At 45.6% G+C, this 14,796-nt stretch overlaps 1 protein-coding gene across 2 annotated transcripts in view; it reads right to left on the bottom strand.

The window, feature by feature from the left end:
• Nucleotides 1-8,959, bottom strand: part of mmrn2a (multimerin 2a) — a 31,858-nt gene extending 22,899 nt beyond the window's left edge. Inside the window, exons 1-2 of one of the 2 annotated variants that reach the window (XM_040139036.1) lie at nt 8,456-8,959; nt 8,356-8,421 (exon numbers count right to left, since the gene is read on the bottom strand). In XM_040139036.1, the coding sequence (XP_039994970.1) occupies nt 8,356-8,421; nt 8,456-8,607 (218 nt within the window). In that variant the 5' untranslated portion in view covers nt 8,608-8,959. Of the gene's footprint in view, nt 1-8,355 lie in introns of both variants that reach the window. The other variant, XM_040139035.1, reaches the window with a different exon arrangement.
• Between the last annotated feature and the right edge of the window lie 5,837 nt (nt 8,960-14,796).

Below are 14,796 nucleotides of genomic sequence, written 5' to 3'. Positions count from 1 at the left end.
GATTTTATTTATGACCTTTAAGGCTCGTCACGTCCAGGCTCCGGATTGTATTTCGGAGTTGCTCTCGCCTGACCAAGCAGTGTGCAGCCTGAGGTTCTCAGACAAGAACTTGTTGGCTGTTCCAGGGTCAGATTTAAGACTAGAGGGGACTGACCGAGGTCGGACTCACCAAGTCGTTATCTTCTTTTAAGTCACTTCTTAAAACTCAATTTGATCTGTTAGCCTTTGAATCATTCTGTGTTTTAGTGCGACATCTTTTTACGGTTTATACACTGAGCTTTTTCCCTCTGTCTTACGTAACATTTGTTTTTACTCGCTGCTGCCTTTGGATTTTATTCCTCTGCCTTTATTGTTTGTTGAGTGCCTGATATTATATCTTATTCCTCTGAGCCACAGAGCTCCACTGTCGTTCCTTCATCACCATGAACACACACACACACACACACACACACACACACACTGTAGTTTATTTTGACTCAGTCACACACACACACACACACGGTCCTGCTGCCCCAAATATTCTCTACAGCACCACATGTGGAACAATCCGCCGCTGAAAATAGTCCCCCACAAATGCACCGTTCTCTCCTGTTTGTTTGATAAAATCCACAGTGAGCAGCTGTTTTTGTTTCTTCTTTTTTAAGGTGAAACTATATGTTTGTGAAGTTTTTTTATAAAGCTTGACGTCTTCAGTGGGAACCAATGGGCTCGGAGCTGAGAGCCACAGATGCACAAACACACTGTTGGTTTGAGTCCAAACATGGGATTAGTTGACAATAACAGAAGTATGGAATAATGCCAGTCTTTAAGGACACACAGGTTCTTCCCCAACACTGGACCAGTAATGACAGTAGACCACGCCACCACCTAGTATTGCAGCAGAACTGCATGAAGTAACATGAACGAAGGCGACAGGCTTCTCCGCACTGGACTCTACGACACTGTCCGGGTGGTTCGTTAGCGTTCGATGGCAAAAAACTGTCTCCGTCGGGAGAGTTGAATTGGTCTGGCAGGGATTTCTTTCACTGCTGTACGTACTGAAAGACGTAGCACGTCCTCGGTTTGCAAGGAGTCCACTCAAATTATTGGACGTTAATGTGGCTGCGTAAGTGTTTGTGTGCAACTTTCATTTATATGCCAGAAAATGTACCAGTTACACATTGAAGGAAAAGTAACTGCTGCTTGGATCAAGTTCCCTGACGATGGATTTTCCAGTGCAGGATGTGTTTGTACTGCGTACGAGTCCCACAGTAAACACGTCAGTTTCCACCTCGAAAAACTCTAATAATGCTTTAGTTGCTACAAAAGTACTTTGAATGAAAACCAATAAAATGTGTCGTCGGTTAAAATTGTACAAATAAAATGCTTTTTCATCATGTTGGTAAATGATGTCATTTTATGTGTCATCGCATTTCTCAGGTCAGTGGGACGTACACGTGATTTCTAGGAGACGGGGTTGTTGTGTGATTGTATGGCCCGTGTCCAGGGTGTGTGGTTACAGAAATACACACTCACAACAACACTGAAGTCACCGAAAGGGTCAAAATTTCACGTCAGGCTGTCTCCAGACTTCTCTACAGCCGAGTTTGAAACCATGGTCGGTGGACTGACAGGAGACTTGGGGATTTGAGGACGCTGGAACAACATCAGACAATGAATCTTTAATCTTCATCTTCAGGATAATCTGTCCTGTCAGACTGAACTCTGGGCACCGAATCACATCATCGGAAGCCCTTCGCTCTCTGTGAATCTTTCCTCCATCAGGTGACGGCGTTGAATCTCAGACGCTTCCTCCTCTGTCCTGGTTCAGCCTGAGAAAAAGATATTTCTAAAACTCCATTTATTTATCAGCTAATTGTTGGTTTATCGGTGATGTGCAGCAGATTTGGCACATTCAGGAGTTCGATTCAGTGAAATGAGCGGTGCAGAAAACTCCTCTAAGATCCTCCCCCTCTGTCTGATATCACCGCCTCATATTTAGTGACAGGACGTCCCGAGATGTGAGGAGTTTTGTTCTGACATGAGACGTTTGAACAAAGTGACTGAACAAAATGAAACTAAATGTTTTTCTTGGTTGATGAATTGTTGTAACGTCCTAAAGCTGAGCTCTTTGTATATTTCCCAGAATTTGTTGCGAAACCCCTGAAAACCCAGACTGACTGTGTTGACTCTGATTCAGTTTTAAAGAAGGGGGGGGGCACATTTTTAAAATGATTAAGAAATTAGACTCATGTTTAAAGTCCCGGTATAAATGAATGTCAAATAAACAACTAATATTAAAACTAATATTAAATAATATCAATGAAGAGCTCTTATTTGTGACATCACAGACACAGACATGTGTCCCCGCCAACCCCCCTACACAGGAGCAACACCCCCAGACAAAAGGTCGGCTGCATTTGTGTTCGATTTCCGTCTCTTTTTGGTTGTTTTGCGTCTCTTTGTGGATGTTTTCCGTCTCTTTGTAGCCGTTTTCCGTCTCTTTTTGGTTGTTTTGCGTCTCTTTGTGGATGTTTTCCGTCTCTTTGTATTTTTGTTGTGTCTCTTTCTGGTTGTTTTGCGTCTCTTTATGGATGTTTTCCGTCTCTTTGTAGCCGTTTTCTGTCTCTTTGTAGCCGTTTTATGTCTCTTTCTGGTTGTTTTGCGTCTCTTTGTGGATGTTTTCCGTCTCTTTGTAGTTTTGTTGTGTCTCTTTCTGGTTGTTTAGCATCTCTTTGTAGCCGTTTTCCGTCTCTTTGTAGCCGTTTTCTGTCTCTTTCTGGTTGTTTTCTGTCTCTTTCTCGTTGTTTTGCGTCTCTTTGTAGCCGTTTTCCGTCTCTTTGTAGCCGTTTTCTGTCTCTTTCTGGTTGTTTTCTGTCTCTTTCTGGTTGTTTTCTGTCTCTTTTTGGATGTTTTATCGACCAACCAATTATTCCAACAATAACTGATTCCAGCAGCTCTGGTCCAGGGGCCCTAGGCCATTGCCTGATATACCTATTCAGTAATCCGTCCATGACACTAACTAACCAACTACCTTCAAATGAGGCAGCGCAGAGAGAGGCGCCGGTGTTTTTGTAGAAACTGTGTCTTAAAAAACAGACGCCTGTGGAGAAAAGTCACTCTGCTGCCACTTTGTTAATTCTTTCAGCAAAAGAAAACAGAATATCTGGAGCGTGTGTCCAAGACCCACTTTACATTTTGTTGTTGTGATTGTGCGATTAAAATAGGGCTCACCACGAGGTAACATCTCAACATAACTGTTCAGACTGAAGAGCTGTAACCTTGTAAGAGAGAGCTAATGGCTTTTTCCTTTAGTTTTCTTCCGTCCAACACAAACATCCAGTCATTTGGTTTAATTTCATGCTGTCAGTCATTTTGTAAGAGGAGGCGTCACTTTGTTCAAACAGCACGTCTCGTTCTGGACCAAAAATCCTCAAATCTTGACTGAAGACGTCTCTTTTTTTATTTGACGCTGTGTCTTAAAGCGTCACGCAGCTGTGATCTGGACAAGTGTGACTTTTTAGCCGCTGTGTCTCGTGTGGATTTGTTGTGCTGAGTGTTCAAGAAAGAGATCTTTGTATTTCAAAGAGAGTCTTTGAGACTTTGGCTCATCCTGGGAGAGACAGAGGAAAAAAAGCTGAGGTCTGCGGGGGTTTCTGTCCAAGAGTTCAGGTTCAGATCTGAAGGATGTTTGTGAACGAGCCAGAGTCTGAATAATGAGACCGTAGGAGTTCAGAGCCGAAGGCTGGATGGTCTGTCACAATAACACTAGCAGTGGATCTAAAAATGTAAAGTTTGTCCTGAGGAAAAAGGTCCTGGGTTCGTTAAAATCTAAAGGGTTCATCCTCTGGGGAGCAGGAATTTCTGCAGTGAATTTAAAGGGAATATGGCCTGTAGGTGTTGAGATATTTGTCTCTAGACCAGTGTTTGACCTCAGACAGCCATTGTCCTTTTTGTCCTTTTTGTTCTTCTGTACTTTCTGCATTTATTTCTTGGTTTTTTCCTTTTGTTTGTAACAAATTCAAGTGCATGAATGAATAAATCCTGCTCACTAACTCATAAACACATCGGGTGGATGAACTACACGTAATGCTACCAAATTATCCGGCTGCTTAGCAGGTGTCATGGAGAAAAATAATTACTTGAGGCTCTGGAATTAATGAATTGTGTACACAAATTATAAATCTGAGAGGATGGTTTATCAATGCAACTGCACAAATGAGTTTTTCTTTCTCCGCGAAACCTTCCGGGCTCTACGTGTTCGTATCTCCGGTCTTAGTTTTTCCTTTCAAGTACATTCAACTACAACATACGTCCTGTGCTCCTCGGGAATTAAGACTGTGTCAACAAGATGCAGTTGAACCTGGACAGACCGCTCAGTGATAGTCTACCACGAGAGAAACTCGATACGCCCTCCGGAATTGTCACATTAGAAGTCCTCTGGTTGCTTTCCGTCGCCATGATTACCCATCACCCCGAACTGCATGAAGACCAGGGGTGAGCTGAGTTAGGTGATTATGTGATCATCGTGAATATGATTAGGTTAGAGAAGCACCAGTGTCGTCATCACTGCGCGTTGCGCTGGTTTTTTACGTCATTGGCTCAACATTAACTGCACAGTAATTCTATACGAGTGTCGCCATGTGTAGTTTGGCTCCCGTTGTTCAAAATTTGAAGTGGTCGCGGAAGATATTTCGGTGTTGGCCAGGACGAATCTGCTCCTTTGCGGACATATTTTTGAATCCTCCAGTTTCTCAGCCGCTCTGCTAAAATCAAAGATGTACGTTAAGTGCTCTCACAGTCAGCTCCTCCTTCCTCTGCAGCTCATCCAGCCGTAACTTTTGGCTCTCAGAAATCCCACCACACTCTCCCAGAAAAAGACCTTATACGACTGTGATTTAACGTTCAGATTCACCTGCACGATCTTCAGCCTGAAAACAGCTCTGTCTTTGAATCCCCGTCTCATCCACTTTTCCTCGGACGTCGAGTGTCGTCCTTTCATCTGCCAGCTGTGTTTCGCGGCTGGATGAGCAGTAAATGATGCCTTCGTGATCACGTTAGCAGGTTCGGCTCTCTTTGATCTGAATCTGTCTGACCTTCACTTCTTCTTCTTCTTCTTCTTTCAAACAGAGGCGTACGTGTGCTCCGAGCACCCGGGGATACGTGCAGTTCACTTTGACCTAGGCCTTCAGTTACAAGATCAGCAGTGATCCCAGCAGCCGAGGAGGCTGAAGGTCACAAGGCCGAGACAAAGGAGCAAATGTTCCTGTCCTCCTGGGAGGCCACCATGACAGACAGAGGGGCACAGAAACAGGAAGGATTTGTGTATACTTCAAAATAAGAGCACGTACCTTAGATGTTTCTCCGTTTCTCGGGCAGCTAAAAGCTAATTCCCGTCAGCAGATTATTCAGATTATCTAAACGACATTATTTGGAGGTCAAACTGAAAGTGAGTGCACCTGAACTACCTGGACTAACAAGTCAGAGGATCACTGAAGTTACCACAGTTCATCCCGAGGGGAACGTGAATGTATGAACCCGTTTTAATGACAATTCATCCAGCAGTCTCTCTGCGAGTCGATCTTATTGAACTGAACTGAGACCAATGGCTGTTCTGAAGAAAGGAACTCAGTCTAAAAACTAATGATGTGGAAACTGATCAGGATGTAAAGGGAATAGGATGTTTTCTATCAAACGTGTAAAAACAAAAGAACGCTTCTTTAAGTTATTGCAACGCCTCACATCTTCTCTTCTTGCAGCGAAACAACAAACTTTTTCACCTCCACTCCATCAGCACTTAACTACCTTTTGACTCCCCCCCCATCCAATCAACCCTCAGCCCCCAAAGATAAAAACAGAGAAAACCATGCAAAACCTGCTCACAATTACACCGACAGATCTCTGACTCACTGCACAAAGAGCTCCATTTGTGAATGCTGTCATTAAAGCAGCATTTAAAGTGGGGGGGGTCACTGGGGAGGGGATGTTATGGAGCTAATGGAGGGTTGTTTTGTTAAAAGCCCTCAGGGATAGTTTTATCAGGGAATCTGCAGTTTAATGTATGGATGTGGGTCTGAACGACAAGGGAGGCACTCGAAAAAAAATCCTCTTATTTAGTCTGTCAGTCTCAGTAAGTGACCAACAGTTGACCATCCATCATCTCCGTTTTAAATCTGTAAAAACTCTCCCTAGAACAAACATCCAAACCTCCACATACAGCAGATCAGTTCACGCGATGCAGTGATGAAATGTGATCGATTCCTAAAGGTAAACTAAAAGGTAGAGCGAGAAATATTGTATCGGCCCAAATATAAGACGACTCCTCCTTTCTAACTGCTGTTTTGGGAAAAACACTATAATGAGACGCTAAATGACCACGAAGATAAGTTGCCGTGTTGTTTGTGGTCATTTGGTGTCTCATTCAGTGTGGGGGTGTTGCTCCCGTGGGGGGGGGGGCTCCCTTCCTCTCTTCTACAGAAAGTAGCTAAGGTTTGTCACCAGTGGCGTAGCTTCGGCATGTCAGTCAGTCAGCAGCAGACATCTGTGTTTCTAAGGTTGGACCCGCTGTTGCGCTCAAGCCGAAACTTACCACAGAGTTTTGAGGCAGCGCTTTGTTTTCGCTCCTTTTCTCGCTCATTAATCATCTGGCGAGCTCTCAGATTTATCTGGTGACCCTTGTGCACCTCTCCTTAGACGTAATGCATTCGCAAACACCCAATCCCAAACCTCAACCCTGACCCAGTTCTCTAACTTTAACCCGAAAACCAAGTGTGAACCCTCAAACAGCCCTTTGAAGGAGTGAGGACCGGACAAAGTGTCCTCACTTTCCAAAGATCTGAATCTCCTCACAAAGATGGAACTACAATAACACACGCACAAGTTCCAAAGAGGGAGCGTTAAATGTTTTGACTGCCAGCATGCATGTAATAGGCTGCTACCACCCAGGTTGTTCTCACACACACACACACAGCAGATTTTATGAGTCCCAGACGGGCTTTATGTGTCCGTTGTTTGTCCTCCAGGCAGTGGAGGAGGAAGTATTTATATCCTTCACTGAAGTAAAAGTACTGACACAACAATATCAAATTACTCAATTACCTTTCAAAGTCCTGTATTCACGATCCTACGTAACTACAGTAAAAGAACTTCCTGTAGTTCCAGTATCACAGTAAAAGTCCTTCATTGTGCAGGGACCCGTCTCCTGTGACTGGTCTCTGATTCTCAGATCATTGATCCTGAGTCACGGAGGCTTCAGCAGCGTTTTACTGCTGGAGCTGCTCCGGGTGGAGCTGCTTTTAGCTACGTCATAGACAGGCAGAGAGTTTAGTCCACTGGTTCCCAACCCGGGGGTCGGGCCCCTCCAGAGGGTCACCAGATAAACCTGAGGGGTCGTCGGATGATTCATGGGAAAGAAGAAGAAGAAACAAAGTGATCCATCCGATCTGGATTCAGTTTGGGGACTTGTGAGATACTGGATCATTTGAACGGTCGTTTAAATGAAACCATGTGAGAAGTTCAGAGGGGAAATGTCTCTGTGGTGGAGCTGAAAACAGCTCAGAGACGTCTCAAACGTGACAAGGACGCTCAGCTCTATTTTGTGTAAATGGACACAAGCTGAAAAGGTTGGGAAACACTGATTTAATCCCTAAACTTTAACACTTCATTGTATTGTTTAAACTTATTATATGTTTGTTTATGTAAAATCTTAATGTGAAAAGTAACTGCAGCTGACAGAGAAATGTAATGTAGTCAAATATTTCCCTCTGAAATTCAGTGAAGTAGAAGTAGAAAGTAGCATAAAATGGAAATACTCAGGCTCATACTCAAGTACTAGTACTTCAAAACTGTGCTGGAATACAGTAAATACAGTACATTGTAGTTTGTTATTTTCCACCACTTGTTGCCAGGTCTCAGATATGAGCTTGGTGAGTATATTGTTAATATACTAATTAATTACTGATTGGACAGAATAATAAAAATTAGTCATAATAAACCAAAATTTGTGCTTTAACTAAATGTGTGGAAACAAGAAGTTTGTTTCCTGAACTTTATGTTTAACCAAGAACATAAGATCAATGCGATTAATGATTATTTTCTTTATTAGGTAATCATATTTTCTTGATTGATTGATTGATTGATTGATTGGTTCATTATACATCAGACAGTAGCAGAAAATCCATGGCGACGTCATCAAATGTCTTGTTGCGTTTGACCAACAGGCGAAAAACACAACATATTTAATCTACTGTAATAAAAGACAAGGAAAAGCAGCAAATGTGCACATATTATACGCATTGATTAGTCCATTAACAAAATAGCACAGAGAAAAAGTTAGTAAGTGAAGCTTGAGTTGGGGATATTTATATCTGGACTCACCCAGTCCGGGCTGGGTAGTTGCCTCTCTCTCCCACTGGGGGGGTCTCAGTGGCCCCTGGGTGAAGCCTGTTGAGGTGGGGGAAACGCCGCCGACCCAAACCCCCCCGCTGCCAGTCCTCCTCCTCCTCCTGCTGAAGCTCTTGCTCTCAGCTCCTCCTCCTCTTCCTCCACCTCGGGGTCTCTTGCTCTCACCTCACAGTGAGCGCTGACCAGTAAACCCAGTACCAGCACCAGTTGTCCCACCGCTGTCATGTCTGCTCCAGGGCCACAATACAGAGTGGAGGCTCGCACGACCACCAGCTGCTTTTAAACAGCTGGAGGAGAGAGAGAGAGGGAGGGAGGGAGGAGGGGGGAGGACACACCTCCCGTTTCCTCTGCTGGTAGAGTGTGTTTGTGTTTCTCTCAGCGGTCACATCTACACGTCTCCGTCTTTCCTCCTTCTCTTTCTCTCACCTTCCCCCAGAAGTCTGGGGAAAAAATGGACAGAACAGGAGAGAGAGAGAGAGACGGAGCAGCCGAGGAGGGAGTGCGTCAAATGTAGAACAGGGAGCTGGATGGAAGTAAAGCTACAGATACTGAATTTTCACCAGAGAAAGGACAAGCTGGTTAACGTGTCACTAAAACATGCGAAGACGGGAGACGCAGCCAAACTTGGTCCTAATAACAGAAGCACTGAGGTGTGAGCGTCGCTGTCAGTGATCTATGAGAATATAAATGCGGTGACAAGGAGTAGAACAAAAAAAGGACAGTGCAATATCAAACAGATGTGGTGTTGGACAGGTGTTGGACAGGTGTTCCCAGTTACCTCTGCGGCGCCTCGTCTGACTCTCGGCCGAGGACCACACGAGTCACTAGTCACACTAGTTTTCTCTTTTTCGCTTCAGGCTCGGAGCTTCAGCACATTAGGTGACAAATAAAATAATGGAAACCACATTAATGAGCCAGGTCTCGGCTCTGAGCAGGTTTACGTCAATAAAGACACAACACATAGTGCCCAAACTTTAGGGGTTCAAAAGTAATTGGACATTTGGCTTGTGAAGAAGATAATAATTAGACTAAAAACAACCCAAAAATCTATCAGAGAGATTTCAAAGGTAGTTGGTTTGTCAAAATCAGCAGATGAGGAAGCTCATCGCAGGTGTGAAACGAGCTGTTAGACCGAGGAGCACCAGTCTGGTGGACGAGCAGAAAATCATTTGCATGATGAAGAAAAACCCTTTTGTTACCCCACAGCGAGTCAAGAACGCTCTCCAGGATGTAGGAGGACATGTTTCCTCGTGAGTGATCGGGAGACGACTCCATGACCAGAACCTCGGAGGATTCACCACAAGATGCAAACCCCTGGTAAACCTCAGAAACAGAAGGACCAGGCTGCAGTTCCCCCAAAACACACAACGAGAAACCAGTAGAGCTCAGTACCACAGTTCTATGGACTGATGGAACAAAAACTACCTCTGTCAAAATGATGGCAAAGAGAAAAGGCTCATGACCCAAAGCCCCCACCTCGTCTGTCAAACCTGGTGCTGGTTCTGTTATGACTCGGGCAGGTTCGGCTCCAATGGAACTGGGTCGCTGGCATTTCCTGCTGATTTCACTGCTGACGGAAGCAGGAGCATCCTGTGATCAGATGTGATGAGATTCAGTCAAATCCACCGAAACTCAGCGGACGACGTTTCATCATTCGATCCCAAACATGTGGCCAAAGCAACCACAGAGCTTGTCAGGGTGAAGAGGTGGATTATCCTCCACTGGCCGAGTCCGTCACCTGGTCTCAGTCCCACTGAGCTGCTGACTGTGGTGAAGACCAGACTAAAGGATTTTCCACAAAATATTAAATATGATGATGACATGAGACTTGGGTCTTTAACGTAGTTTCTATTATTTTATTTCAAACTGAATGTGCTGAGGCTCAGAGCCTGAAGCACAAAACACGTGTAACTGTCCAAATACTTACGGCCCCGGACTGTGTGCTCATGTGGTCTGAGACTGTCCTACAGTCCTTTACTCTTTCGCTCTCTCTGTCCGTCTTCGTCTGGTTCCTGTAGAAGTGATAAGACGGGAAGTCCACTGACCTGCAGGAAAAATGGCCTCCTTCCTTCCTCAGTGTGTGTGTGTGTGTGTTCTTCTACTTCTATCTAGGGTTTTTGGAGGGCGAGGACAGTTTTGGAGTGTTTAGGACATTTTGTCTGGTGGTCTCATCTTTAACGGGCTGTCTGAGGGTTCTCACCTCATTTGAAGACATGTTTCCTTTCTTCTCTGTCTCGCTCTCGGGTCGATGTTTGCTTCCCCTGGACCAGTGTTATCCTCTCACTGCTGATACCTGAGGAATTCAATTTGCCAGCATCCTGTCATTTCCATTTGTGGCAGCAGAGGCTGCTGTGGCTCCTACTCAGCAAAGGCTACACAAGGTGTGTTTTTTACGTCCACCTGTTTTCAGGCAGATTTTCAGTTTGCGCATAAAAATCCCTGAGTGGACACGCAGAGAACTGAGACCGGAACCGCATCAACACATGGAACCAACAGAAACCTCAGATTTCCATCACGTTCTCCACACGGTTTCCCATCGTCTGAGCTCTGACTGCAGCTCTTTTAACGACCTCGTCTCGCCGCGTCCTGCTTCTTCTGTGGTGGTTTAACGGCGGCGACCGGAGAATCAGCTCCGCCAGTTGTTTATGTATTCACACAGCAGCATTGGAGGGAAAAACAAGCATCGATTCACACGTTCTTTTGCCAGTTTTCTAGACGTTCATGTTAAATTTCGCACTGGATGGAAACCTGGCTACTCAGGGTGACGTTGGGGGGTAATGTGCGTCCTCACAGGTTTAGAAGATAAATGAACAAATGGTGTTGGCTTTTCTAAAGACTCGCTGAATTAAAACGAGAGAACAGGGAGTCTACTGGTGACTCATTAGATGAAGGTCCAACGGTGTCTTAACATTCTCACCCTCAGGGTTGAATCATTGAAATGTCACGGTCCCGGGGAGAAGTTTCACTCTGACAACATTATTCTGGCACAGGTTTTTGTTTGAAACAGATTAAAGTGAATTAAAGAGAAGCAGAGGAGACAGGCAGTGGGAGGGAGGGAGGCTGACTGTTCCTGTCCAGGCTGACGGAGCTGGGGGCTTTTCCACCGGAGGGGGGGTCAGTCGTTTCCGAGCATTGTTTCAGAGAGCTGTGAGGAGGTGGAGGATGGGGATATTGTAAATATGTGACAGTCAGAGAGAGAGTGAAATTAGAGGAGAAAGTGTGGAACAATACTGCAGCGAGAGACACAAAGAGGTTACCATTTTACATGAATGGTATTTATCTTTTTTCGTAGATATTTACGTATCATCGAACCTGTGTCCTGTGAGTCTGGGCAGAAAGAAAGCGGCGAGGTAAACCCCACTCACCACACAAGAACATCAACACCGGGCAGACCTGCAAAGCCCAGGAAGACGCCAAACGCCAACATCTTTTAAAAAAAATATATCTTACATACTGTATGTAGTACCAGTAATAAAAACTTAAATGTAGGTAGAGTGGAAGAAAACCCAACAAAATAATAATTACCAGGTTCCTCATTAAACATTAAGGAATAGCCATCTTTGATAGACCTATATCTATGTTATATGATTACATGACTTTATTATGTTTTACTATTTCCTTCTCAGGTGACAACAGAAACCTTCCATAGCTGTGCATTTGACAAAGCTGCATGTTACACCTCCCCTGCAGGTGGGCAGCAAGGCAACATGAAAGTTTAAAGCTTGCCCCCCCCCCCGACCGACCGCAAACAAAAGTTTGACCACTGACTTGGAGTGAAAAGGTGAAGCTGTGTCAGTAAACGGAAGCAACAAAGGAATCGCTCTCTTCAAAACGTGAAAACTAACACCGAGGTGAAAGAAGACTAGATTTACTGAACCTAACCCTAAAGACAACATGACGCAGTATCGTCCTTTCAAAGCAGAAGTAGACTCGTATCAGAAAGGTGTTGCGCTGGTTCTGAATACAGGATGCCACAGTATTTTGGTACGGAGCTGTAATCCATCCTTACAAATGCAAGACCAGAGTAAAGGTTTGGAGGCGGCGGACGGAACAGGTGTTGCCGTCAGATATCTGCCGCTGGACTGGCAGCCATTTTAAAAGCAGGGATGTTGTGAACGGACCCCTCAGCGGTAGAGGCTCCCCAAGCCGAAACCCACAAATCCAGCCAGCCTGGCACTCAGAGATCCTCACAGCAAAAGAGCACACGCTCTCACACAATACAGCCGCACAAAAAATACATGAGAAACCAGGCGCGGGTAAGGAAATGCAACCAGGGCCGTGACAGGTGCCTTGAGTTCACATGGGACAAAATAACCTGCAGGAGAAGATCATCTGTCAATCAGTGTTTTATAAAAACCAACCCAACATCATGTGATCTCGCCTCTTTGAAGCGTCAGACTGTGTGTGGATGAAACACGCCTCATGTTTCGAGACTCTTCCACTAAAATGTATTAAACATACAGAAAAGTGATTTTTGTTTCCAAATCAGAACAGAAAATGTAGTAAAGTTGAATTAGCTCTTCTCCCAAGCCATCAAAGACAAGGTTGAGTCCGGCGATACACTGATCTGATTCAGGCCGTGAGGCTGCTGTGTGTTCAGGATCTGACCAGCAGGGGGCAGCAGGCTCACACACCTCCATAAACCTACGCCTACAGTACGTCCCAACCAGGCAGGGTCTGATAACTGTTAACACAAGCCCATATAGCCCTTTACACACGTAAAGATTTATAGTTTTAGACCTTGTTTCTACACACATCTCTTTTTTTGACCAAAGATCAATCCTAGGATGCGCTGGTCGACATCGTCTGTGATGTTCCTGAGGTCATCGGGTGTTTCGGTTCTCTTCGGCCAACCATACCTGGCTTGTTAGCTTAGCTTGTTAACTAGTTAATTAGCCAGCTAATGAAGTAGCCTTGGGTTAGCCTTTGAGCAACGTCCCCAGCTGTCCTAACGATGCTAACGGGAGCATATGCACATTTATTAAACCTGCATGCACCGAAGTCCAAACTAAAAGAGAAGTGTTAGACTTTATGCTGATAATACTTTTTAGCATAAGGCATCTGTGTGAGGTTGGAAAATAAAGGTCAACCACGTTTGTTAGCCAACGTTAAACAATGTTGACATTAAGCTTGACATATGGGCAAGGTAACGTTAACGTAACTTTAATGCCCACACAATGGTGACCTCGTGTTGCGATGCAGGAACCCAACCACCCTCCTCACTCTTCCCAGACACTTTGCAGCAGTGTCCCATTGAAAGGCTTTCGGTGAGCATTTCCCTGCTGTAATATCATTATTTAGTCATTAAACATGACCTGGACCTGGACAAGCAGCAGAAAAAGGAGGAACTTCCTGGAAGGAAGAACTAACTAAAAAAAAAAAAAAAACATTTTGTTAAGGTTTACAAATGAACTTTACAGAAATAATAGTTGTGTTTTCAAAATAAAGCTCTGGTGATGACATCACAGATGACATCACAGATGACATCACAGATGACATCACAGATGACATCACACCCCTCAATGGCCAGAAGTCAAAGTACAACATCAAAGCAGTCGTGATGTCATCAGTGAGACGGAAGAGGCTGTCCACCAAACCAGTTTAAACTTGTGTTGTTTGAAGCACCCGTCCTGACGCCTTTACGAACCTTGGAAATATGGACAACAGCCTGCACCAGTCAGCCAGCACCAGTCAGGACAGGACCAGTCGGGATGGTTCCAGTCAGGGCGGGACCAGTCGGGGTGGTTCCAGTCAGGACAGGACCAGTCGGGATGGTTCCGGTCAGAGTGGGACCAGTCGGGATGGTTCCAGTCAGGGCGGGACCCATGATGGGACCAGTCAGGACAGGACCAGTCAGGACGGGACCAGTCGGTATGGTTCCAGTCAGAGTGGGACCAGTCGGGATGGTTCCAGTCAGGACGGGACCAGTCGGTATGGCTCAAGTCAGGACGGGACCAGTCGGTATGGTTCCAGTCAGAGTGGGACCAGTCGGGATGGTTCCAGTCAGGACGGGACCAGTCGGTATGGTTCCAGTCAGGACGGGACCAGTCGGGATGGGTCCAGTCAGGGCGGGACCCATGATGGGACCAGTCAGGACAGGACCAGTCAGGACGGGACCAGTCGGGGTGGTTCCAGTCAGGACGGGACCAGTCGGGATGGTTCCAGTCAGGACGGGACCAGTCGGTATGGTTCCAGTCAGGACGGGACCAGTCGGGATGGGTCCAGTCAGGACCAGTCGGGGTGGTTCCAGTCAGGACGGGACCAGTCGGGATGGTTCCGGTCAGGGCGGGACCAGTCGGTATGGTTCCAGTCAGGACGGGACCAGTCGGTATGGTTCCAGTCAGGGCGGGACCAGTCGGGATGGTTCCAGTCAGGACGGGACCAGTCGGGATGGTTCCAGTCAGGGCGGGACCC

The sequence above is a fragment of the Xiphias gladius genome, chromosome 11, assembly GCF_016859285.1.
Source record: "Xiphias gladius isolate SHS-SW01 ecotype Sanya breed wild chromosome 11, ASM1685928v1, whole genome shotgun sequence".
Classification (NCBI taxonomy): Eukaryota; Metazoa; Chordata; class Actinopteri; order Istiophoriformes; family Xiphiidae; genus Xiphias; species Xiphias gladius.
This window is presented reverse-complemented; position numbering and strand designations above follow the sequence as displayed.